The sequence below is a fragment of the Phasianus colchicus genome, chromosome 34 (assembly GCF_987193195.1).
Source record: "Phasianus colchicus chromosome 34, bPhaCol1.hap1.1, whole genome shotgun sequence".
NCBI lineage: Eukaryota > Metazoa > Chordata > Aves > Galliformes > Phasianidae > Phasianus > Phasianus colchicus.
In genome coordinates this window covers 991,034-1,016,625 of record NC_143469.1, presented here as the reverse complement: position 1 = coordinate 1,016,625, position 25,592 = coordinate 991,034, and the positions used below count along the sequence as shown (strand labels likewise).

Sequence of the window (25,592 nt, the reverse complement as noted above, 5' to 3'; positions counted from 1 at the left end):
TCAGGGCCGCGCACCAAGAGCAGGCCGCGGCTCCATGGCAACCGCAGCTTCCGCCGTCGCCGCCCAATCAGGTGCAGATACGAATATGATTGACGGCGCAGGGAGCGAGAGGGCTTGCGGCAATTCACCAATGGGATTTGGGGTTGGGCGCGAGGCGGGGCGGCGAGGCCCAATGGGAACTGCGGAAAGGCCGCGCCTCTGGGAGCGTTCGACTAAAGGCGCTTCCGGTGGGCAGTGCTTTGGCGTACAGCCAATCAGTGCCTTCCGTGGGCGGGCCTAACGGCACTGTTGTGGCCAATCGGCGGCGGGCACGGTGCGCCTGCGTATTGCGCGCTCGAGCGGCTGGCTGAGCGGAGCCTCGGCGCTGCGGCGGAGCACGACATGGAGCCGGGATACGGCGGTACGTGCGGGCTGGGGGCTGCGGGGGGCGGCCGGGCCTTCCGCGGTACCTCCCGGGGCTTTTCCGATCCCGCGGGGCCTCCTCGCCGCATCAACAACGGTTAAATCTGAGGGGAGACGCTGTGCCCGCCCTCTGTGAGGGGGAGCCGCAGCCCATTGGCTGAGCGGAGTGTCGCTCAGCGCGGGGCGGCCGCTGGTTGGCTGATGGGTTGCGAGGCTCCGGGGGATGGGGGCGATAATAGGGGAAAAAACCGGGGAGGGCGGAGGGGGGGGATTCGGTTCTCCCCCTGTTGTGGATTCCCCTCGTGGGGGTGTTTTGGGGGGGGGGGAGCGGAGCGGGGCCCGGTGCTGGAGGAGCCTCAAAATGGCGGCGGTGCGGCCACGCCCCAGCAGAACCCCTCAAAAAACACTGAGAGGCGGGGGGGGGGCTGGAGGGGTCATTGCGACCCCCGCTGCGCGAGGTGACCTCATAAAATGGGGGAGTGGTGGGTTGAGGGAGAAGGGCGTTGAGCTCAGAAAGTGGGGATTTAGGTTTGATGTGAGGAGGGAAGGTTTTATTGCCTTCAAGGACCTTTCCAGCCCAACTCGTACTTTGATCTTTCAGGACCCTTCCAACCCGACCGTTTTGTTGAGATTTGAGACCCCTTTATACCCAACCATTCTGTGGCACTGTGGTTTTATCACCTTCAAGGACCTTTCCGGCCCATTCTGTGGTTCTGTGATCTTTAAGGACCCTTCCAACCTAAGTCCTGCTGTGATGGTGCAGTTCTGTGATCTTCAAAGACTCTTCCAACCCAACTCATTCTGTGATTTTTCTGATCTTTAAGGACCTTTCCAACCCAACCCATTCTGTGGTTCTGCGATCTTCAAACACCCTCCCACCCCAAGCATTCTGTGATTCCATGGTTCTGTGACCTTTAAAGCCCCTTCCAGCCCATTCTGTCATTCTTTGGTTCTGTGATTTTTAAGGGCTATTCAACTCAGCCATCCCATGGAATAGCTGTGGCACATCTGACCTAAAACCAGGCCTTTTGGCCTCAAAATCCACCTCATGCTCTGCCCCCTGTGATGCATTCTGTAGATCATTTTATTAAGAGATTGATAATGCGCTGGATATAAAAACTGCCTTTTATTTCCCAAATATTTCACGAGTTTTCTTCTTGGGAGATACCTGCTGATAAGACACTGCTGACATTGGGTTGTTAATAACTGCTCACTAGGGTAGCACAGACCTCGTTCAGCTCTCTGAGTAGGTGTTCCCTAGGGAAAGGGTTCAGCTGGGCTTTGTTTTCTGATTGGTTTTATGGTAATTAAGGGCAGGAAGTGAAACTGTGCTGGAAAAACACCGAATCCTGAAACCAGCTTCCTTACTTTGTGTTCTTCTTGCAGGTTATGGCTCCTGGAGTACTGGAGCCACCAACACACAAGGTGAGTTGCTTTATATTGATATATACATTAAAAAACAAACAAACAAACAAAAAAGTGGGGAATTATCTCTCGGAGCTGAATCCATCTTTCTTCTCTCCCTCAGGTACCTACGCAACGGGTGCGACAGGCTGGCAAGGTGGGTGCTACACAGAGCTGCCATCCCAAAAAAGACCCCCAAGCCACTGTCTGGGAGCAGACAAAGGGGGAAGATGATGCAGCAAGGCAGCAGCCTTAACTCCTGTTGGTTTTTCTGTAGGCATAGCGGCAAAGGAGAACTACGAGGGGTCCTCGTGGCAGAGCTGGCAGTCCCACTACGAGAGCCCCAGGGCTGACATGGGGAAGGCTGCACAAGGTCAGAGGTCCCTTCTAACCCAAACCATTCTGTGACCTTCAAGGACCCTTCCAATCCAAACCACTCTATCATTCTATGGTTCTGTAATCCTTAAGGACCTTTCCAACCCAACCATTCTGTGATTTCATGGTTCTTTTAAGGACCTTCCAAGCCAACCTATTCCATCATTCCACGATCTCTAAGGACCCTTCCAACACAAGCTGTTCTATGGTTCTGGAACTTTTAAATTCAGCCAGCTCTAGGATTCCATGGTTCTGTGTCCTTTAAGGTCCATTCCAACTGAACGTGTTCTAGGATTCCATGTTTCTGTGACCTTTAAGAACCATTTCAACCAAACCAATTCTAGGGTTCCATGGTTCTGTGATCTTTAAGGACCATTCCAACCAAACCACTTCTAAGGTTCCATGGTTCTGTGACCTTTAAGGACCATTCCAACCAAACGAATTCTAGGGTTCCATGGTTCTGTGTCCTTTAAGGACCATTCCAACCCATTCAGTTCTTGGATTCCATGGTTCTGTGACCTTTAAGGACAGTTCCATCCCAACAAATTCTAGGGCTCCATGGTTCTGTGACCCTTAAGGACCATTCCAAACCAACCAATTCTAGAGCTTCATGGTTCTGTGACCTTTAAGGACAATTCCAACCCAACCAGTTCTAGTGTTCCATGGTTCTGTGACCTTTAAGGACCTTTCCAACCCAACCAACTCTAGGGTTCCATGGTTCTTTGACCTTTAAGGACCATTCTAACCCAACCAATTCTAGGATTCCGTGGTTCTTTGATCTTTAAGTACCTTTTCAACCAAATGATTCTGTCAGTTGTTCTATAATCTTCAAGGAACTTTTGCACTCAACCACTGTATAGTTCTGTGATCTTTAGGGACCCAACCCATTCCACGGTTCTATGATCTTCAAAGTTCTTTCCAACCCTTCCCTAGATTGTATGTTCTGTAAGGATCTTTCCAACCCCACCCCTTCCAAGATTGTATGATCTTTAAGGACTCTTCCAGCCCAATCCATTGCATGGTTGTATGATTTTGAAGGATTCTTCCAACGCAATCCAGTCTGTGGTTATGTGATCTTTAAGGACTCATCCAACCCAACCATTCCATACTTCCACGATCTTTAATGACCCGTCCAACCCAATCCATTCTGTGATTCCATGATCTTTAAGGACCCTTCCACCCCCAGCATTCCATCATCCCCTGGTTCCAACACCCAAACCCACCCCCAGACCCCAACACCTTCGTGTTGCCGCCCTCACCCCGACTCCCCTCCCTCCAGGCTACGAAGGTTATGACTACTACAGCGCCCCGAGCACAGCCTCCGGCACCGCTGCCACCTACAGCTACGGCCCCACTGCCACCCCCAGCTCCTGGGACACCCCCAAAGCCCCCGAGCTGCCCCTCAGCGACGTCGGCATCGCCTCGTACAGCAGCGAGCCCGCTCCTAGCGACAACTCCGACTCCATCATCGCCAAAATCAACCAGCGCCTCGACATGCTGTCCAAGGAGGGCAGCGGCGGGGCCGGGGAGGGCGTGGAGGAGCAGGAGAGGTGAGTGTGCCATTCTGCTTGAGTTACTAACGCTGACAAGAAGCAAATTTTGGTCTGGTGTGGTTTTAATTTCAGATTGGGTGGATCTAATTGCACTGGATCCAGCATTCATTGAGTGATAAATAAGCTTGTCTGGTTAGCTTTCAGCTGGCCACATGTCTGCACATCTTCTTACAGAGAAATATAACACTGAAATAATAATTTTGCTTAGTTGTTGTTGTCAGTTGTCTTTTTTTCTGCTTAGTTTTGAGGCTTTTCCCAATGGGTATCTGAAGCTCTTTTTTGCTGTTTATTTTTGTGCCTTTTTGCTCCTGGCTTTTGGAGCTCTCCTTTTGCTGATGGAGCCCTTTCCACGTTCCCAGGGCTGTGGAGCTCCTTCTGTTCATGTTCCCAAACCCCCTTTTCATCCGCATCCCTTTTTCCTCGTGGCTGTGTTTGTTTTCTTTTCCAAATCATGGTGCACAGACCCTCTAGGCAGACACAAACACCCACATTTAGAATCCTCTTCCATTTTTCTGGCCGGGCACACTTGGATTGTGACCCATCCAGGCTCACACACCCCACAACCAAATGCAAGCACCCGTATTTAGAATGCTCTTCCACTTTTTCTGCCGGGAGTGCTCAGGCTGTGGCACAGCTCACCACAAACACCCATGCTGTGCTGTTCCCCTGCTGACTGCTCTCCTCTCCTCACAGCTCCTTCAGGTTCGACTCCTTCGACTCCTACAACTCCCGATCCTCCCTGCCCGACCACGATGCCTTCCGCTCCCCCTACGACTACGAATCCGGCCCCGACCGCTCTGATTCCTTCGGGAGCCACTTTGACAGCCGCCGGGACCAAACCCGAACCCGAGGCAGCGCTTACGGCGCGGTGCGTGGCCGGGGCCAGAACCGCCCTCAGAACCGGGGCCGCCCCAACGCTTACGGTCGCCCCGAACACTTCATGCCCTCATCCAGCTCCGAGCGGCTGTCGGCGCGCTGGAACGAGCTGAACTACATGGGGGGTCGCGGCGGGGGGCCCAACCGCCTGCCCTCCCTCTTCTCCCAAGCCCTGGTCCCCGAATACAGCGACTACGGGGATTACGGCGACTACGGGGATTACGGCGACTACGGGGATTACGGCGACTACGGCGCGATGGGGATGTCGGGCGTGGGAATGGGGCGCTACGGGAGCGCGCCCTACGGATATGGAGCGGGGCGGCAGCGCAGCCAGGAGCGGATGGGCAGCGCGCCGTGGCACGGGAGCATGCTGGGGGTAAGTGGGCACTGCTTTGTGGAGCTGGGGGGGGGGGGGTTGTCATCTTCTTAGTGAGTTTTTTTGGCCTTTTATGACCCAAACCCACATTTCTCTGCACGGGGGACAAAGACTCTGTGTGCTTTCCCCTTCCAGATGTGCTCTGCCTGGCTGTGGGGCCAGCAGCAAAGTCTGTAGGAGCACTTGGGCTATAGGGCCAGTTAGATGCCATGCCCTTGGCCTGGCTGTAGGGCCAGCAACAAATCCTCTTCCAGCTAGATCAGTACTTATAGGATCGCTTGAGCTATAGTGCCTGAAGCGAAGCTTTTACCAAAATCTGTAGGGTTTCTCAGATGTGTTGAGTAGCTGTAGGCCCAACAGCAAAACCTTTTATCTATAGGGTCACTTAGATGTGCTCAGCCTGGCTGTAGGGCCACATACCCTGCATGTTTGAGGGCCTGCAGCAGAAGGCTTCAGTACCGCACTCATGGTGCACGGAGCTGCTGGATTGACTGATTTCTCCCCTTTTTAGCCCAAAAGGAGAGGATTCCGAAACCGCTCTGGGGTCCGATCTGACGGCGAGGGGGGACGCAAACGGAAACAGTCTCAGAGTGGTGATGAGCCTGACAGCAAACAGGCAAAGAGCGACAGCGACGGCGATGACACCGACAATGGTACAGGCTGGGAGCTGCCCGTTTTCCTGTGTTTTTAAGCATTTAATCCTCATTTAACTTAAATGTTGAGGCCGTTGTGTCCCTTAGCATTGTTGTAATGCGTTCCCAGTGCCACCTTGGCAAAAAACTGAGTGCCTGAGGTGAGCTGCTGTGTCCCTGCACCTGGCCTGAGAGCAGAGGGAGCAATTTTGGGGCTTTTTTTTGTGGGTTTTGAGCCATTTTCACAGCGTCTGGGGACTGAGCCGTGGTGAATGAGCCCTTGTCAGCACCCCTAAAATCATTTCTCTTGCACACAGCAGATGAAGGCGAAGGAGAGGAGAAGTCAGGAGATGAAGCTGACAAAGGTGTAAGTATGACATACATAGGTTTATTTTTCCAGTCCTCGTGGCCATTATTTCCCTCTCTTTGCCCTGAGCTGAAAGCCCTGCAGGGGGAGGGCACCTCATTAAGCTCAAATTCCAATTAGGGAGGGGTTTCCTTCACTCCCCACTCTTCTAGGCAGGGTGGGGATGAGTGCCTTTTATTTTGATGGTGAGAATTGCTAGGGAGACAAGGAACAAAATGAGCTGAACAGTGATGTTCTGACTGTACCATATCAACACTTCACTCCCTCCTCATGCTGTCCCCTTTCCCCTCTGCTTCTTGAGGGGGAGGAGGGGAAAAGGAAAAGCTCAAATTGCAGCAAATAAAACCCTTCTGTTCTCTCTCTGTTTTGCAGGAGTGGGGCAGCTGTGGCAGTGTGGTTGGGGAAGGTAGGATGTGCTGCAGGTAAAGGCATGGCAATCCCAGATTGGCACACAGGTGCTGTTGGTGCTTTCAGGCTGTTCTCTGGGTGGTCAAGGTAGTGGTGTGTTGTTGAAGCCTCCTTTGTGCCTAGTTCTGGGCTCTGTGCTCCCTTTCTTGAAGAATTCAGTGAATTATTACTCACATTAGTGCTGGCAGATAGCTCACCTCATGGCTTTCTGCTCAGAATTCTGCAGATTTTAGGTCAGCTGCATCTCAGCCTCACAGTTAGCAAAATTATTGGGAAGACAACACATTGAATATCTCTCAAACTATCCTTAGCTGCAACACAAGCACTTCTAACACCCATTCTTTTGTTGCTTACCCTTCTCCAGCAGCCCTATGATCAGGAAGCACTGAGGACAGGAGCAGAAATAGTCATTTTTTCCCAACAAGCGAAGCTTGGCCGGTATTACTGTCAGTGTCCTGGCTGTCTGTGATGCTGAGCTGTGTCCCATTGCTGTCTGCAGAGATGGGAGCAGCTCTGGGAGCAGCGGGACAGGAGGCTTTGAGTTTTCCAGACCAAAAATTAAAATTCTTGAAGCTGAGATTAAAGAGAGAACAAAAGAACTTTGCTTCCTAAATACCTCTGCTGGTGAAGGGTGCAGCAGTGAGTGGTTCCTTAAGGATCTGTTCTCATTTTCCCTCCCTCCAGCATCTGGAGATGGCTATGAGGAGGATGATGAGGAGATGAAGAAGAAGAGGGAGAAGCAGAGGAGGAGGGACAGGATGCGTGACCGCGCCATGGACAGGTGAGCATCATCTGCCCCATAGCTGCTTATCCCTTCTGGGGGATTCCTCTGTTAGGGATTGTGTGTTCTGGGGCTCTGAGTGCTGATTCCATCAGTTTTTGTTTCTTTTATATGTTTTGTGAGTGTTTTATCATGTGAAGAACGCTGTTGTTTAATGCAGCAAGGTGTTGTAAATCCAGAAGGGCCTATTAATTAGCAAATTACGCAGCCTTACCATTAAAGTAACACAGCATTAATCTAAAACCAACCAGGTAAGGTGCTCCTGTAGGTCAGGGCTTTCCAAAAGTAGGGAGATTGTCTTTATATTTTATATGGGACTCTCCTGCAGTTTGACAGATCGGCTCCTGTTAAGCTTGTGTGGGGTTTTCACATCTATTTCGTGGTGTCACCTCCTGTTTTAGGGAGAAGCTGATGCTGCTGAACCCCTGTGGGTGACACAGTGATGACAAAGGAGTACTAGGAAGTCCAACTGTGGCATTTTGGGAAAAAAAAAGGAAAAAAAAAAAAAGAGCCCTAAACAAAGAGACAGAAACTGCGGTTGGGGCGGTAGCAGTCCCGATCTTGTTGACGTTGTCCCAGAAGTTCAGCTTGTTCCTCACCCAGTTCATTCCTTCCTTTTCTTTCCCCCGTTCAGGATCCAGTTCGCCTGTTCTGTCTGCAAGTTCCGCAGCTTTGAGGAAGAGGAGATCCAGAAACACCTCCAGAGCAAGTTCCACAAAGAGACCTTACGCTACATTGGAACCAAGCTTCCTGACAAGACAGTCGAGTTCCTGCAGGTCCAGATCCTTCTGTGTCATTTCTGGGCTCTGTTTGGATCAGTTTGGGCTTTGTAGGGATGGAGGGGTTCTTCAGCCCTTTGCTGCTTGGCTGACATCACCACTTCTGTGCATCACTCACTGACATCACTTTTCTTGATGCAGTTTCTCATGGTTTGGCATGCTGGGAAGATAAAGTAATGTATGAATTTAACCAGAAAAGCCAAGGATGAATGCTCCAGAAGTTCTTTACCATTTTGAATAGATAGAAGTGGGGAAAGATGCTACAGCAGTTCTTTGCCATCTGCACAGAGAGAACCGAGAAAGGCCTGAGATGAGGGTTTTATTTTCTGGGGTTGATTGCTGTTTGCTTTTTGGGGTCAGATAAGTGAGGCTGTTGCCTTCTGGGTCTGTAGGGTGCCAATGTTGTGTCCCAGTGGAGTTTAAAAGCATCAACCTGATAGGGGACAGGGGAAGGCACCCAGTGTACTCCTTAATTCCCCACCTGTAGTCATCCCTGTGGTTCATCCTTGTGGTCTTTCTGCGGAGCTGCTGTTGTCAGCGACAGCTGAGGGGGTGTTGTGTGGTGCTGTTGTCCCCTCCAGGAGTACATTGTCAACAGGAACAGGAAAATCGAGAAGCGACGCCAGGAGCTGACGGAGAAGGAGGGCACGAAGCAGAAGCCAGATCCATTCAAGGGTAAGAGGTGTCACCTGTCCAGGGACAGCAGCCAGCTGGTGCTGGGTGTGTTCTGTGGGGCAGAGTGAGTTTTTTGCCCATTTTGTAGAATAAATCATTTTGGGGAGGGCGGATGTCTGTCCATTCTGTGGTTTATCCAGCAGCAGATCCGCGAGGCTCACAGAATAGAAAGGAGGCAAACCTCCAAAAGCTTGGGCAGAATGCCTCGTTTCCCCCAACTTTTGCCTAATATCTTCCCATTCCTGCAGGCATTGGCCAGGAGCACTTCTTCAAGAAGATCGAGGCCGCTCACTGCATGGCCTGTGACATGCTGATTCCTGCCCAGAACCACCTCCTGCAGCGGCACCTGCGCTCCGCAGAGCACAACCGGAACCGCAGGGTGAGCAGCAGCACCCCTCTCTTCTCCTCCTTGTCCTTTTCTCTGAGGGATCCTCCTCCTTCTGTTCAGTCTCTGCCTCTGAGGAACGTCCAGCATGAGCTTTGGGTTTGTTTGCGGCCTCTAAATCACTTCTATATCTATTTTTTATCCTTTTTATTAAAACATAAAAAGAACAACAGGAGCATAAGACTAGTGGGGTAGTTGACTTTGTTTTTGTGAAACTAATGCCCAGATAACAGTTGAAACACACAGATGAGTTGATGCTAACCCAAACCATTCTATGATTCTGTGATTTTCATCTTGAAGATGCACGTTTAACTAATGAGTTAACTAATGAGCGGCTGTAAATGTGCAGGCTGAGTTTTCCTTCTCTCTAAATCTGTGTTTGCTGGAATTCTGACGTAAAAATTCTGACGTAAAAATTCTGACGTAAAAATTCTGACGTAAAAATTCTGACGTAAAAATTCTGACGTAAAAATTCTGACGTAAAAATTCTGACGTAAAAATTGCTTTTGAGGGCACTTAAGGAATTCAGATGCAAGGCAGTAATGTCTAAGTGAGGTTTTAGAAATGGGATGGGTTGGGCCAATAACAAATTGAAGAGAATCCTAGAATGGGTTGTGCTGTAAGGGTCCCTGAAGATCCTAGAACCATGAAATGGTTGGGTTGGAACGATCCTTAAACATCACAGAACCAGTGGTTGGACTGGGGAAGGTCCAGAGGTTCCACTTCCAGCCTCCTACAATTCTGGGATTTGTAAAAGAATCTGAACACCTTGAGCCCAAATCTGACCTTTCATCCCACGACTCTGATGTTGGGTTCCCTTCTGTGGTGTTGATTAGGTTCCCCACTCTGACATTTGTTGGATTCCCCTTTCTGATGTTTGGTTCCCTTTCTGATGTGGGTTCCCCTCTCCACCCTTTGTTGGATTCCCATCTCTCCAGTCTGGTTTCCCCCCTCCAACATTTGTTGGTATCCCTTCTCTGAGGTTGGTTGGGTTTTCCTATCTGATACTCATTGGGTTCCCCTTTGGTTGGATTCCCTTTTCCAGCATGGGTTCTCTTTTCCAACGTTGGTTGGGTTCCCACCTCTGACACTGGTTGGGTTTCCTTCCATTGTGTGTTGGATTTCTTGCATTTCTTTGGTTCCCTTTCCAATGTGGGTTCCCCTTTCTGACATTTTTTGGGTTCTTGTCTCCAACGGTCATTGGGTTCCCTATCTGATTTTGGTTGGGTTCCTCACTCTGATGTTTGTTGGGTTCTCCTCTGCAGTATTTGCTACTTTCTCTCCCTGGCATTGAGTGGGTTCCCTTCTCCCATATTCATTGGTTTCTCTCTCCAACACAGGTTGGGTTTCACTCTGTGACATTAGTTGGGTTCTCTTTCCTCTGTGGGTTCCCTTCTCCAACATTTCTCGAGCCCCCTTTGGCGTTTGTTGGGTTCCCTTCTGCAATGTGTGTTCCCCCATCTGACATGGCTGTGTCTCCTCCCCAGATGGCCGCAGAGCAGTTCAAGAAGACCAGCCTGCACGTGGCCAAGAGCGTCCTGAACAACAAACACATCGTCAAGATGCTGGAGAAGTACCTCAAGGTGAGCCAGAGGGGGCGGTGCTGAGCTCCGGGAGCCACACGCGTGCTCTGCGTGTGTTCAGTGTGTGCTGGCTGTGTGCTGCAGCCCCGAGATGGGGAGAGGCTCCGCTCCCTCTCTGCTGCAGCCTTTGAAAAGGCCGAATTTTGAGTCTGGTTTCTCTCACTCCGGAGGCGGTTCACAACCTCTCGTGTTTTTAACTTGCAGACTGTACAGTACCTACCGTAACCCCCAGATCAGTTATGAACCATCACTAAAGACACAAAATAGCCAAAACAAAACAAAAAAGCAGGAACTAAGCCCTAAAGCCACCCCGAGCATGAGGCCCGAGCTCAGCTGGGTGCAGCGTGCTCCGGGGACGGCCCCGAGCCACCCCACGCCCCGCACAGAGCCGAGCTCTGCGGAGACCCCACGGCACAGAGCCTCCAGGCGCTGCACCTCGCTCGCTGCCCCGAGATCCCGGTGGGAAGCAGGAGCTGCCCCCGGGCCAGCCCGCGGCGCGAGGAGCCGGTCCTTAGGGCCAGCGCGGCGCCGGGAGCGGCAGGAGGAAGCCGGAAACCCGCAGGGGGCCGGAGGAGAGCTCGCAGCCCCGCGACGACGCCACGGAGCCGCTTCCCCCGACCCTGGGGGGCACCGGGATGCGCTGGGAGACCCCCCTTGTCCCATCGGCATCACGTTGGCCTTCCCAACCCAACTGCGACTCCATCCTCTTGGGTCCGGCGCAAAGAGCCGCCGAGCTTTGCGTTCGCCCGGCGCCGCCCTCCGGGCTCTCCCGCTCGCTCAAGTTACGACTCCATCCATCTACCCCTTGCCAGGGTCCCCAGGCACGTCACCGGCACCGCCGTCACCTCCCGAGCGACGGCGTCCCACGCTGCCGGCAGAGCTAAGCGCGCCCGGCCGCCGTCCGTCGGCGGGAGGAGAGCGTGGAGCCACCCCGGCGCCGTCCTCCGTACCGTTCCCAGGTGCCTAAAGCTGAAAAAAGGGGAAAAAACTGAAGGATTGCAGGTAATGCCCGAAAGCTGCCTCGTCCCCAGCGGAGCCGGGGCGCTGCGTGCCAGGACTGCCCCGCTGGGCACAGCCGGCGGGAGGACTGACGGCTCCGCTCGCAGCCGGCATTCCCGTAGCTTTTCCCGGTGATTCCCGGACAAGGCTCCGGCTCCGGTGAACCCGAGCAGGGAAGAGCGAAACGTTGCATGGATCGCACGGAGGCGGCCGAGCGTGGGGCTGAGCCTCCCATCGGCTCCGTGGGGCGAGCAGCCCGCCCGTGTGGGGCCGTGGGGAGCGGGGCGCAGCCCGTGGGGCTCCCGCTGCTGCTCTCTGGGAGCTTCCAACGAGATAACGAGCTCCGACAATTAAAGCCACGCGCACGGGGGCGGCCGGATCCCCCCGGAGGAAGGCAGCACTGTCGGATCTCCTGCGCGCGCCCGTGCTGTAGAGCGGGGCCACCGCGATTCGGGATCTCGGCTTCTCCTGCTGAAAGCATTGGATCCCGCTCCCGCCGTCCGATGGTTCCCGGCTCCGCGCCCCGGCCCCGCTCAGCGCAACCTTCCCTGCTGTTCTTTTTCCCAGGGGGAAGATCCGTTCACGGATGAGATCCCAGAGGAAGGAGAAGGGGTGGAAGGAGCGAGCGGAAGTGGCGCTGCAGATGTTGCTGGTTCAGGTGACAACAGCACAGAGCTGGAGGGTTTGTGCGACGTCCCCAAGGATCCGGGTGACAACACCAAGGACCTGGCTGACAACGAGGACGGCTGTGACGGCGCCGAGGTCACGGCTGATGCTGATGCTGAAGGGACGGGTGACAACGCGAACGAATCGGGTGACACTGGCGACCTGGGTGATGCCAAAGATCCAGGTGACAGCACCGAGGACGTGGGTGACAGCACCGAGGCTCCGGGTGACACTGCGGGCATGGATCCGCCAGCAGCAGAAGAGCCCCATGAGGAGTTCCTCCGCCGCCCCCCCCGGCCCCCACTGCTGCCCCCGTTCCTACAGGATGAGGACCTCCCCCAGGATGAAGAACCCCCCCAGGATGAGGAACCCTCCAAAAGTGGACCTGAGGGTGGGGAGAAAGAAGAGGAGGAGAAGGAAGCAGCTCTGGCAGCAGCTGAGCAACTCTGAATATCCCCACACCGTGAGTGCCACCCTCCCCCCCCTGTCCCCCAAAGATTCATTTTATTTCACAGAATCACAGAATGGTTTGGGTTGGAAGGGATCTCAAGGATGATGATCTCCACCCCCCATTTAATACCAGCCCAGGCTGCCCAGGGCCCCATCCAACCTGGCCTGAACATCTCCAGGGATGGAGCATCCACAACCTCTCTGGGCAGCCTGTTCCAGCACCTAAACTTTTCCTCTTTTCCTGCATTTGGGTTTGGGGTGAGGACTCTGTGGGGGCACAGATGCACTGAGCTTTGCTTCTCCCCCCCTGCCCCCTTTGTTTTAGGTTGAAAAACGATGGAATCCGTCCACAGTCCCCAAGATCACACGTGAGGACGGCACTGCTTTGGTTCTGGGGGCATTTCGTTGGGATTTTAGGATTGAAATGTCGTTGTTTGTTGGTTGGTTTGGGGGAATAAATCAGATTGTATCTGCTGGGGGTGGCCTTAATGAGGCAGAGTTGGGGTGGGGAGGGAGTATGGGAATTATGGGGGGAGTGGGGGGCACTGGGAGGGTTTGGGAAAGGTTTGGAGGTGCTGGGGGCAGATCCCCCTGCATTGTTCCCCCTGCATTGTGGCCCCCCCCCCCCCCCAAATGTTTTCCCCCACTGTGACCCCCCCCCCCAAACCAAACACCAAACAATCCCAATTTCTCCCTATTTAATGTTAAAGTCACTCTCCATGTACAATACAAAAATATGCCCCCAGAGGGAGTGGGGGCCATGACCTACCCTCCCCCCCCCCAAAGCTCCAGGACCCCCTCCCACCTCCCCCTCCTCCCCCCCCCAGGCTCTGGCAGACACTTTGGAGACCCCAGGGGGGAAAATTGCTGCCCCCCCCCACCCGAGGTAGTCAGTGCGATGGGGGGGTCGGGGGGAGGGGACAACACAGCGCATTATTGGGGGGTGACAGTGTGTGACAGGCTCAGATTGGCACCAGAATGGATTTGGTGTAGATGGGGTGGGGAAAGCACAGGGTGGCTCCGGTCTGCCCCCAACCTCCCACCCTTTCAAAATAAAGCTTTTGGGGGAGGCTAAGGGGAGACCCTCATTCCTCACCCTGCAGCGCTGGGGGATGGGGACAGTGCTCAAGAATGGCCCCCACACTCAAATTGGAGGAGAGGGGCAAGGATTGCTCAGTGGTGATGGGTTGGCCTGAGTGGGGAAAGGGGCTGCTGGATGTCAGGCTCCTTGCTGGGAGGGGGAGGGGGTCCTGTGAAGGATAGGGGAAAAAAATCCCTTGGGGTCCCAGGTTACTGTGTGTGGGGGGGGAGAGAATCACAATTTATATTGAGAGAGGGTCCCAGCATCTACTGTGATGGTCCCAAACTATTCAGGGGGAGGAGACAGAGGAGGTTCCTACTGAGATTGGGGGTACCCAAACCCATTTGGGGGGAATCCTCAAGCCCTTGGGGGAGCATTATTGAAGGTGGGAGTCCAGCATGGAGTGTTGGTCCCAGGGATGTATATGTGGGAGGGTCCCAGGAAATGGGGGAGGTTCCAGTGGTCTGATGGGGTTCCTTGGTGTTATGGGGGGAAGGTGGACTAGTGTTGTAAGAGGGGCACCCAGAATTCCGGGGAGGGTTCTTCCAGCATTTTGGGGGTCTGCTGGTGGTGTGGGGGGGCTCCTGGTGCTCTGAGTGTCCCCCGGCATTTTGGGGCGCCCCCCCTTAGCAGCGCCCCGCCTTGGCGTCCCCGATGGCCCCCCAGACGTCGAAGACGAACTCATCCGGGAAGGCGAAGTCCCCGAGCTGTGAGTCCAGGGCCTGCGCCAGAGCGTCGGGGTCACGGGCATCACGGCCCAGCTCCACCATGGTGGCAGCTGTAGGGACACCGAGACGGTCAGGGGACATCACTGGGGAGGTGGGGGCACCCATGGGAACCCAGCTCTGCTGCGGGGACACCAGGATGTGGGGACAGTGAGGGGACGCCATAGAGGAACACAGCTGCACCCTGGTGGTGGCCGCGGGGACAGCGAGGCATGGGGACACTCAGGAGGCATCATATGGGATGTGACAATGTGGAGACAGTCAGGGGACACCTTAGGGGACACAGGGACACCCAGGGAAACCCAGCTCCACTGCGGTGGCAGCTGTGAGGGCACTGGGACAGTCGGGTCCCTCAGCTCCTCCATGGTGCACATGGGGACAGAAAGGGGACACCCAGGTCCATGGTGCTGGGGACACCCAGCAGGCAAAGGGACTGCCAAGGATCCCCTGCTCCACCATAATGGTGATTGCAGGAGGCGGGGATGGTCAGGGATCCCCCAGTTCCTTCGCAGTGGGGACACAGGGACAGTCGGGACACTCATGGGAACCCCAAGCAGTGAGGACACCTGGGGGGCCCCCAGCACTCAGTAACCCCCCTCCCCAGGCACCACCCCCCTGCTTCATCCCACACTGGAGCTGCACTGCTGCCCCAAACCCTCCCAGGCCTCTCTGGGTGATGACGTGGAGCCCCTCCCCACCCCCCTGGTGTTACCTCCCACCCCCCCGTGGCTGCCCCCCCCTCACCCAGCTCGGTGTCGCGGATGCCCATGTAGCTCTCCAGCAGATCATCCACCTTGGCGATGGCGCGCTCCTCAAAGGCGCTGGGCTGATGGGGGTGGGACAACAGGGTGATGTTAAGGAGGGTCCCCAGCATCCCCCCCCCCCACACACACCCCCACAGGATTACCCCTCACCCCACACACCCACCTGCTCCTCCACGGTGGCTGGGCCGTGGGCGCGCAGTCTCAGGGTGCCCCGACCGCTGCCCAGAGCTGTGCCCCCTCCCCGGCCCCCCGCCGTGCGCTGGCTGATCATGTCTGCAATGGAGGGGGAGGAGAACATAAATCCTGGGGTCACCCCACACCCTGCCTGAGCTACAGGACCCTCCCCCACCCACAGTCCTTACCCCCACCTCAACCTAATCCCAACACTAACCCCAATCCCAAACTCTACCCCAACCCAATCCCAATCTCTATCCCCATCCCCACTCCAGTCCCAACCCTGCTCCCAATCCCCATCCCAACCCAAGCTCAATCTCAGCTCCAGCTCAAATCCAACCTCAATCCAGTCCCATTCTCGACCCCAACCCCACATCCCAACCTCAGACATAACCCCAGTCTCAACTCCAGTCCCAATCTCAATCTCAACCCCACCCCACCCCAATCCCCATCTCAATCTCAATCCAACTCCATGCCTCATCCTCATCCCTGTCCCAATTCCCATCTCAACTGCATCCTAATCCCAATCCCATGCCCCATCCTCATCCCAATCCCAATTTCAACCCAATCTCAATCCCAGCCAACTCCAATCCAATCCCAGTCTCCATCTCAACTTCATCCCAATCCCTCTTTCAACCCCATCCCAATCTCAATCCCAACCCCAATCCCATTCCCAACCCCACACCCCATTCTCATCTCAATCCCAATTTCAACCCAATCTCAACTTCAGTCCCACCCAACTCCACTGCAATCCCACTCCCCCTCTCAATCCCATCCTAAACCCAACCTCTACTCCAGCTCCACGCCCCATCCTCATCCCAATCTCAATCCAATCTCAACCCCAACCCCGCCACCCCTCCTCCCTGACTCCCCATCTCCCTCCCCCGCCCACCGAAGGCCTTTCTGGGCTCGGTGAGCTGTAGGGCAAAGGTTCTCCCTCGTGGCAGCTCCTTCAGTGCCCGTGCCACATCGTAGTGCCGCGCTCCCACCAGGCTGCGCCCGTTGATGGCCTCAATCATGTCCCCGACGCCGATCAGCGGCACGCGGTCGATCACGCTGCCCTCCTTGATCCGCTGCCATGGGGATGGGGGGGGGGAGGAGGGGAGAATGGCACTCGTTAGTGGTGATTAATGACATTCCGGAGGGGATTGGGGATGGAGATGGAAGCGGGTTGACCCCACGTACCCCCGTGCCACTCAGGGGTGTCCCACTGTGACCTCAGGGACCGAACGCACATCCAGGGACATCCCCATGCCCCTCCACCCCCCCATGTTCACCCCATGCTCAGAGATATCCTCCTGACCCCCATAATAGTCCTATGTCCCCCCACAATGCTTTGGGACACCCCCGTGTCCCCCTGCAACACTCCAGGATGTCCCCACAGCGATCAGAGGCAACCCCATGTCCCCCCCCAGGCTGTCCCTACATCCCTCCGGTACACCCCCACGTCCACCCTCCCTCCTCATAGCAGCTCAGGACATCCCTACGCCCCCTCATAACCATCAGGGATGTCCCCATGCTCCCCCCTACAATCTCAGCCCCCCCTCCCCACCTTGATGAAGGCGTATCCGGCGCCGTTGTCGGTGATGGTCAGCCCCAGCGCCTCCTCAGACTTGAGCACCTCCACCTCCTTGCGCTGCCCTTTGGTGTGCGCGAAGATGAAGTCCTCCAGGCCGATCTGCCCCCCCAGCAGCTTCTCCATGTCCACTTTGTGTGTGTTCAGCGTGCAGAACATCACCTGGGGGGGGGGGGGTTGAAATATTGGGGGAGTGCCCCTGGGTGGGAGGTGGGGTTTGCCCCACTGATGTGCATCAATCTTGCTCCCTAGGGTCATTCTCCCCCTAGGATGCCTTCCCCCAAACACCCAGCACCCAAACAATCCCCCCAGCACTCCAAATTTCACCCTAGGGTACCTGTTATCACCCCCTCCCTCCCCCCCCCCCCCCGAGAACCCAAACATCCCTTCTTATTCCCCACTCCCCCAGCTGCCTATCCACACTTCCCCCCCCTTCCAGCACCACAATAACCCCCTATACTCCTCCTCCAATGCTGATTCCCCATCTCCACCCCCTCCCCCAGCATCCCAATATTTCCCCCTACTCTCCCCCCCAGCTACCTATCCTCATTCCCAGCCCCCCAAGCACCCTAATAACCCCCTATTCCCTCCCTATGATGCCTGTTATGACCCCCAGACCTCCCAGCACCCCAATATCTCCCTGATTTTCATTTCCAGACCCCTCCCAGCAAACCAACAACCACCCCAACACTCCAGTATCTCCCCCTTCCTTCACCTCCAGACCCCTAGCACCCCAACAACCCCCCAGCACCCCAATATATCCCTCATCCTCCTTTCCAGATCCCCCAAACACCCCAATATTTCCCCATTACCACTTCCAGCACCCCATCAACCACCTCAACACCCCAATATCTCCCCATCTCCATTCTGACCCCACCCAGCACCCCAATATCTCCCCCATTCCTATTCCCAGACTCTCTAGCACCCAATATCTCCCCCTACCTCCACCTCCAGACTCCCCCAACCGCCAGCCCCGCGGTGCCTCCCCTACCCCCACTCCCAGACCACCCCCGGCACCCCAATATCTCCCCCATCCCCATTCCCAGCCCCCCAACGTCCCCGCTATTTCTCCCCACCCCGTATCTCAGGCCCCACCTCCCCGGGCGGGATGCGGAACGCCTCGGCGATCTTCCCGTACAGCTCCCTCACGTTGCTGAATCCCTCAATGCGGCCCGTGGGACTGCCGTGAGCCAACTGCGTGTGAAACACCAACCGGGGCCGGAGCGCGGCGGGCGGCGGGGGCAACCCGGGGGGCTGCGGGCCGGCGGGGGGGGCACCGCCCGCACCCCCGTGATCCCCCCCGACTCCTCCGTCCCCCCCCGCCGTTCCCCCCCGGCCCCCCGCCGCTTCCTCGTTCTCCACCAGCGGTGCGGCCTTCTTGCGCCTGCCCAGGCCCAGCGGCATGGGGGAGGCCGGGGAGCCCCGGAAGGCGCCCCTCACCCCCTCAGTCCGCCCCGCGGGCGTCCCCCCGCGCCCGCTCCCCCGCGGAGTCCGTTCGTTCCGGGGGTTTTTCGGACCCCCCCGGCTCGTTTTCTCTGTGCCGGCGCCGCTGAGCACCGAAGTCGAGCCGGGCGCTGCCGGGGTATGGCACGCCGGAAGGGGCGGGGCTCGCCTACGCGTCCGCCCAATCAGCGGCGCCGCCCTGTCCTCGTAGCCAACGGGACGCGGCGAGAGGGTGGAAGTAAGGGAGGATGTCTTCTTAACCAATAGGATGCGGCGGGAAGGCGGAAGTGAGGGCGGAAGTGAGGGCAACTCTGCCCTCCTGGAGCGTTTCCGTCCTCCATGCTGCGGCGGGCGCTCCGAGTGGCGTAACGGGAGCCGAGGGAGGCGGTGGAAGGGGCGCGGGGGAGAGCCGGCATTCCTGGGTTCCGCGTTCCCCGATCCCAATTTCAACCCAATCTCAATCTTAATCCTACCCAACTCCAATCCAATCCCAGTCCCCATCTCAACTTCATCCCAATCCCTCTCTCGACCCCAATCTCAGTCCCAACCCCACGCCCCATTCTCGTCTCAATCCCTATTTCAACCCAACCTCAACTTCATTTCCACCCGATTCCAATCCCACCTCAATCCCAGCTCCACGCCCCATCCTCATCCCAACCCCAACCCCACCCCAATCCAATCCAATCCAATCCATTCCCAGTCCCCTTCCAGTCCCATCCTAAACCCAACCTCTATGGGGACCTCTGAGGGCCAGCGGTGCCGTTATTAAATCTCCTTCCAACACAGCAGAATTAATTAGAACTTTCTTAACAGCCAAACCCAGTAAGCAAGACCAGGAGCCCCCAGTTGGGACCGTGCAGGTATCCCGAAAACGGGTGTTTAACGATTTAATCCGGGGTTCAATTCGCAGTTCGTGTCCTCCTCCAATGCTCCTGGGTCCTGGAAGAACGCACAGCAGGTGATGGCGGCAGGGGGCAGACCTCCCTCAGAACGTCGGCGTGGTGGAAGCTGGGGGTTGGGCTATAAACACACGGAAGGTTTCCAAGGACCAGGCCTGGTGGTGAAATTCCTGGGTGTGGTTTGGGTGGGAAAGGCCGCAGCACTGCGCCGTGCAATAACTGACAAGTTCAGGCATTCCCAGTCCCTGCTGCAGCTGCAAGAATTTTGGCGTATGTCAGGATATCCAAAAATGGGACCGGGGGAGAACAGAAAGGCATTCCTGCAAGCACAGCCAGCTGCTCAGCAGGCCCAGGCACTGGGTGTATTTGATCCCAACCTTCCAGCTGAACTAAACGTTTATTAACTCAGCATGGGTTCTGCTGGGGCAGTGCCAAAATCCCATCCGAACCCCAGCTGGGTTCTGGTCTCAGATTTGTCACAGAGCAGAAAAAAAGGACGGCACGATTGAAGAGTTACTGGCTGCCAATTCTGCATTACAGGCAGCAGAGCCAATACGGCTGAGATCGTAGTTAAGACCATTTTGCCAATTTAAGGATAAAACGGAGGAAATCAGAGGGGAGGTGATAGGGGGAAATGGGGGAGGAGGGATAGCAGGGAGGAAGGGAGGGGATAAATTGGGGAACAAGGGGGGAGTGGTGGAGCTGAAGGGATATGAGGGGCAGGAAGCCAAGGGAACCCAAAAAGAGCAGAGTGGGGAAAGAAGAGTGAAACCTCCCCAGCAGCATTTTAGGGAGAACCCAGACTTGAAGCTTTATTCTTCCCTCCCTCCCCCCCCCCCCCAAACAAAAAACCACACAGCCAGGCCAGCCTCAGCAACTTTTTACTAATTACACAGAACTATACAGCATTTTATACAAAAAAAATATTATCTGTACAGTGTGCACGCTCCTGTTCCAGGAACAGACCTTTTTCTGGTTGTTTTTATCCCAAAGGATAAGAAGGGAACACCCGGAGCACACCGGGGTGAGGAGAAAGGACACTCCTTTCCCACCTTAAGGTGCCATCCCATGGGAAGGGGACAGAAGCCCCCCAGGATGGTGTGGGGACAGCTCAGGGTGGGGAGAGCGTTCCCAACACCCGCAGATGCACTGGGTCCTCCACAACCACAGAGATGTCAATGAGAACAGACTGTTTCACCCATGGATGGTGGTGGGGGTCACACTGTGGTCCCAACAGATGGAGATGGTGTTGAGGAGTTGACACTGCGGTCCCTGTCACCTGAAAATGGTTGTGGAGATCAAACAGTGGTCCCCAACACACAAGAGGTGGTGATCAGGAGGTGACACAGTGGTCCATGTCACCTGCAGATGCTTATGGAGATCAGACTGTGGTCCCAAAAGATGGAGATGGCATTGAGAAGGTGGCACAGCAGGCTCTGTCACCTATAAGCAGTTGTGAAGGTCACCCTGTGGTCCCAACAAATGGAGATGGCATTGAGGAGGTGACACGGTGGTCTCTGTAGGTGAGTTGTGGTGCTCTCACTGTGGTCCCAATGCACAGAGGTGCTCAGGAGGTGTCAGAGTGGTCACTGTCACCCACAGGCAGCTGTGGCAGTCACACTGCAGTCCCCAGGAGGCAGAGATGGTGGGGACACTGCAGTCCCTGCCCCCCCACGGACAGTTGGGAGGTCCCCATGGGTACAGCTGGTGCTGAGGATGCACACACTGTGCTTTTTGTTACCCCCAGACAGAAGTAATGAGGTCACAGCCCCATCCCTGTCACCCTCACACAGGGTCAGGGATGTCACACTTTGGTCCCAGCACACAGAGATGGCAGTAAGGGGGAGAGGGGTGGGGGTCACACTTTGGTCCTCAGCAGATGGAAGTGGTGGAGAGAAGGTGACAGTGTGACCTTTGTCACCCACAGATGGTCACAAGGAGGGCACAGTGCTGTCCCCTCTCTGGGGAGATGCTGGAAGGAGGTGACACTGCGCTCCCCTGTACCGCAGGCAGCAGTGAGGAGGTGACAAATCAGTGCCCAATGCATGGGAGACCCCTGGGAGCATTTTTTGGGGAGCACCACCCAGTTGGATGAGACCACCCCAAGCCTCTCTCCACCACGTGCCCCAAAGCATCATCCTGGTCCCCCACCCCATGAAAAAAAGGAAGAGAATCTCAAAACCAAACCCAAAAGTCCACCCCAAAGCTGCTAGACGGGCAGGATCTGCTCCAGGATGGTTTTGGAGGAAGGGGGGATCCTGTCAGGGAATTTGACCTCAAACTCAATGATGAGGTCTCCACGCTGCTCGGGGCTTTTGGGGTATGGGAGCCCCTCGCCAGGGATGCGCCGTTTGACGCCGGGTTTCAGCACGTCCTTAAAAACCATGGGGATGGTGCGGCCGTCCAGCGTCGGGGTGTTCACTGTGCAGCCACACAGCGCCTGGATATGGAGCACAGACAGTGGGTCAGAACTCAGAAACCCCCAACCCCCCCCAAAATGTCACCACCCCCCCACAGCACTCACCTCCCGAAGGCTGATTTTGGCCGGGTAGATGATATCAGAGCCCTCACGTCGAAAAATGCTGTGGGGTTTATCCTTGACAACAAAGATGATGTCGGCGGGGATGTTGTTGGGGGTCTGATCCCCCTCTTTGGGAAAAGTGATTTTGGTACCCTCCTTCCAGCCCCGCTTCACCTCGATGCTCAGGATTTTGTCCTCGTTGCGCACCGTCTTCCCGTCGGGATTCAGACGTTTGTGAGAGATCTTCATCTTTTTGGTGCAGCCCGTGTAGATTTCCTCCAAAGAAACCCTCAGGTCGTACAGCACGGGGGGGTCCTGCTTACGGCACACACCATCCTGCCCCCCCCGGCCACGGGGGAAACTGATGTTCCCAAACCCCCCCATGTGAAAGGTGGTGAAAGCATCATCGATGTCCATCTCCTCATCACCGTTGCGTTGCACAAAGAAAGTATCAAAGGGGTTTCGGCCATCGAAGAACTCGGCAAACATGGCATGGGGGTCCCCACGGAACGTGTAGGTGAAGGTGGGGCCATTGGACCCTCCAGGCCCCGATGTCGGCGCTCCACCCTTCAGCCCTGCAGAGTTGGGAGAAGCCAGGCTGTCACCCCCCATCCTCACCCCCTCCCCCCCCCCCTTTCATCACCTTCCCCCCCCTTCATCCTCACCATCCTCCTCTTCACCACCCCCCCTTCGTCACCCAGTGACGCCCAGGCCGGTTCTTCCAGCTCAGCACCACTCCCTGTGCCCGGCCCTTCATTAGCAGCACGTTAACGAGCCTCAAACCGGCCAGCCCTGCTCGCTGCCCCCCCACCCCCCCAAACACACACACCCCACATCACTCCCCCCCCAGGGCCCGACGCTGCCGCTCCCTCACACGCCCTGATGGCCCAGCAGGCCAAACCTCAGCACTGAGCCCCACAGCCTATTACAGTGGATAACGGGGGGGCAAGGGGGGTTCAGAACCCCCTTCCTCCCCCACCACCCCCTCCTCCTCCGTGGCTTGCCTTCAATATGGCCCCCTCCACCAACCACCACCTTCAATAACTCCCTGCCCTATAACTACACTGCCCTGCGTTCCCTCTGCCCCACAACTAACCCCACTGACTGCTTCCTCGTAGCCATATTCCCCCCCCCCCCCGTGCCCCAGAGTTGACCCCACACACCATAAGCACCCCCGGACTCCCCCCATGCAACAAGGGCCCCCAGAAGCACTGTGCCCCACAAGTTCCATAACCACTACTGTACCCCCTCAGCCCCACGTGCTCCCCCCCATAATCCCACATGTGCCCCCTAAAAAGTCTCATGTCCCCCCGACCCCTCCCAATAAACCCCACTCCGCAGATTCCTCCCCACCTGCATCCTAACAACATCCAACCCCCCTAATACTCCCATAACTCCCCCATCCTCAAACACCCCACAATGAGTGCTACCACATCCTGTGCCCCACAAGAAACCCCTCCACCTAATAACATCCTATAAGCAGCTCCACATCCCATAATCTATCTTCCACCCAGCTCTCCACATCTCCTATAACCCCCCTGCTGACCTTTTCTCCCCCCCATGGCTGCCATATCCCCCCGCCACCACCCCCAGCCCCTAACCTCCCCCCCATCTCACAACCATCCCTTCATGAGGCCCTCACCCCCCCCACACACCCCACAAAGATCCGTACCCCCACCCAAACACCCTTGGAATGGCTACCAGAGCCCATCACGAGACCCCAACCCCCCCACCACAAAAACCAACAGCCCCCCCATCCTTAAATACCCCACAGCCTCCAAGCCTCCTCCCGCAACAACCTACAGTCCCTAAATCCCCCCCACAGCCTGCAGCTCTCTCCCAAAGTCCCCAGATCCCCTCCCATGGGCCCCAGAGCCCCCCAACCCCCACCCCAATAACCCCCAAAACACCCTATAGCCCCCAATGGCCCCTCCGTATGGGGCTCACCCCCCCCATGACACTCCACAACGCCTAACTCCCCCAAAGCTCCTAAATCCCCTCCCATGCACCCCACAGCTATCCAACCCTGCCCCAATGGCTCCTAAACCCCCTTACGTGGGACCCGCAGCCCCCACCCCTCCCCACAGCACCTTACAACCTCCAACCTCCACCCCCAAAGCCCCATTCCGAGGACCCCACAGCCCCCCAACCCCACCCCAATGGACCCCAAAACACCCTACAGCCCCTAAACTCCGCCATATCGGCCCCACAGCCTCCAACCCCCCCCAAAGCCCCTAAATCCCCTCAACCCCGCCCCAATAGCCCCCAACTCCCCTCCCCCAACACCCCACAACCTCCAACCCCCCCCCCAAAAGCCCCCAAATCCCCTCCCAAGTCCCCCCTTACGAGGCCCAGAGCCCCGACCCCCCCATTCATGACACCCCAGCCCCCCCCCGCCCTCACTCACCCTCCTCGCCGTACTTATCGAAGATTTCCCTCTTTTTGGGGTCGCTCAGCACATCGTAGGCCTCGGCCACTTCCTTGAAGCGCTCCTCAGCTCCGGGCTCTTTGTTTTTATCGGGATGAAAACGAAGCGCTTGCCGTCGGTAAGCCCGTTTTATCTCTTCGTCCGAAGCTCCCCGGGCCAGGCCCAGCGTCCGGTAATAATCCTTCCCCATGGCGGCGGTTCGGCCGAGCTCCGCGGCTCCGCCTTTATAGGGCCGCGGCGGCGGAACCTTCCAGAGCCCGCCGCCTCCAGAACCTTCCGGGCCCTCCTGGCCGTTCCACCAATCGGCGGCCGCCGATCTTTGAGCGGCGTGAGCCGCCGGCCAATCGGAGCGCGGAAAGAGGTGACTGGCGTTCGGAGTCGGCCAATTGATGGGCGGAGGTGGGCGGGAGGGCGCAGGCGCGGTAGGGAAGGGGAATGGGGCGGGGCTAGCGTTGCCGTGGCAACTGTTGGCTAAAGGGGGGGGCGGCTGGAGGGGCGTTGCCATGGCGACCGACGGCACAACCGCAGCCTGGGCCTGTCAGCACAGCTCCTGTCAGCTGCAGCGACGGCCTGTGCCTGTCACCATGGCAGCCGTCACCCTAAGAGGCAGCCAGGCCCATCACCGTGGCAATTTCACCCATAAGAGGCTGTCGGACCTGTCACCCCGTCACCCACAATGGCAGTCTGTGCCTGTCACCATGTCAACCGTCACCCTGAGAGACAGCCAGGCCTGCCGCCCTGGCAACTGTCACCCGCAGCAACAGCTGGGCTCTGTCACCCACAGCTTTACTGACAACCATGGCTGTTCACACTGCAGCTGTCACCATGGCAACCATCGCCCATCACATCCAGGACCTGTCACCCATAACAACAGCCTGCTGCTGTCCACCGTAACAACAGCCGGACCTGCCACCACATGGGGACAGGCAGGGCGGGGGTCAATGCCAAGGAGTGTTCCTACATTCCCGTGTCTGGCAGTGTCCCCGTGGGGTCCCAATGTCCCACGCCATCCCCCTGCCCCTAACTGACCTCACACCCCATGCTGCCCCACATCCCCTGGTGTCCCCATGCCCTACAATGTCCCCAAGACCCCACAGTGTCCCCATGTCCTCTTGTTGTCTCCATGCCCTATAATGTCCCCATGTCCTTATGGTGCTCCTATGCCCTACAGCCCCCCCAAACCCCGCAGTGTCACCATACCCCACACTGATCTCATGTCCAATGGGGTCTTGGTGGTGTTCCCACGATCCCACACCCCCACCCAAGGCGG

General features: G+C 56.6%; 3 protein-coding genes across 4 annotated transcripts; 1 reads left to right on the top strand and 2 right to left on the bottom strand.

The window, feature by feature from the left end:
- The first annotated feature begins 270 nt into the window (after nucleotides 1–270).
- AKAP8 (A-kinase anchoring protein 8) lies at nucleotides 271–13,185 on the top strand. 2 transcript variants are annotated; one of them, XM_031608900.2, is made up of 15 exons: nucleotides 271–400; nucleotides 1,789–1,827; nucleotides 1,931–1,963; nucleotides 2,084–2,179; nucleotides 3,461–3,731; nucleotides 4,428–4,986; nucleotides 5,498–5,639; nucleotides 5,939–5,983; nucleotides 7,078–7,174; nucleotides 7,809–7,950; nucleotides 8,535–8,628; nucleotides 8,877–9,007; nucleotides 10,501–10,596; nucleotides 12,163–12,724; nucleotides 13,037–13,185. In XM_031608900.2, the coding sequence occupies exons 1-14, from the start codon at nucleotides 382–384 to the stop codon at nucleotides 12,709–12,711; spliced, it is 2,313 nt and encodes a 770-aa protein (XP_031464760.2). In that variant the 5' UTR covers nucleotides 271–381; the 3' UTR covers nucleotides 12,712–12,724; nucleotides 13,037–13,185. The 2 variants fall into 2 exon arrangements, with proteins under 2 accessions (XP_031464760.2, XP_031464759.2); XM_031608899.2 differs by having other exon boundaries at nucleotides 272–400; nucleotides 5,936–5,983.
- A 213-nt stretch (nucleotides 13,186–13,398) lies between these two features.
- Nucleotides 13,399–18,640, bottom strand: GIPC1 (GIPC PDZ domain containing family member 1). The gene is made up of 6 exons (XM_031608934.2): nucleotides 18,127–18,640; nucleotides 17,008–17,193; nucleotides 16,348–16,528; nucleotides 15,445–15,554; nucleotides 15,262–15,343; nucleotides 13,399–14,570 (listed from the first exon to the last, which is right to left on the bottom strand). The coding sequence occupies exons 1-6, from the start codon at nucleotides 18,433–18,435 to the stop codon at nucleotides 14,419–14,421; spliced, it is 1,020 nt and encodes a 339-aa protein (XP_031464794.1). The 5' UTR covers nucleotides 18,436–18,640; the 3' UTR covers nucleotides 13,399–14,418.
- A 1,597-nt stretch (nucleotides 18,641–20,237) lies between these two features.
- On the bottom strand, nucleotides 20,238–24,609 carry DNAJB1 (DnaJ heat shock protein family (Hsp40) member B1). The gene is made up of 3 exons (XM_031608931.2): nucleotides 24,302–24,609; nucleotides 21,898–22,469; nucleotides 20,238–21,813 (listed from the first exon to the last, which is right to left on the bottom strand). Exons 1-3 carry the CDS (start codon nucleotides 24,510–24,512, stop codon nucleotides 21,583–21,585), a joined length of 1,014 nt encoding a protein of 337 aa, XP_031464791.1. The 5' UTR covers nucleotides 24,513–24,609; the 3' UTR covers nucleotides 20,238–21,582.
- Nucleotides 24,610–25,592: the final 983 nt, after the last annotated feature.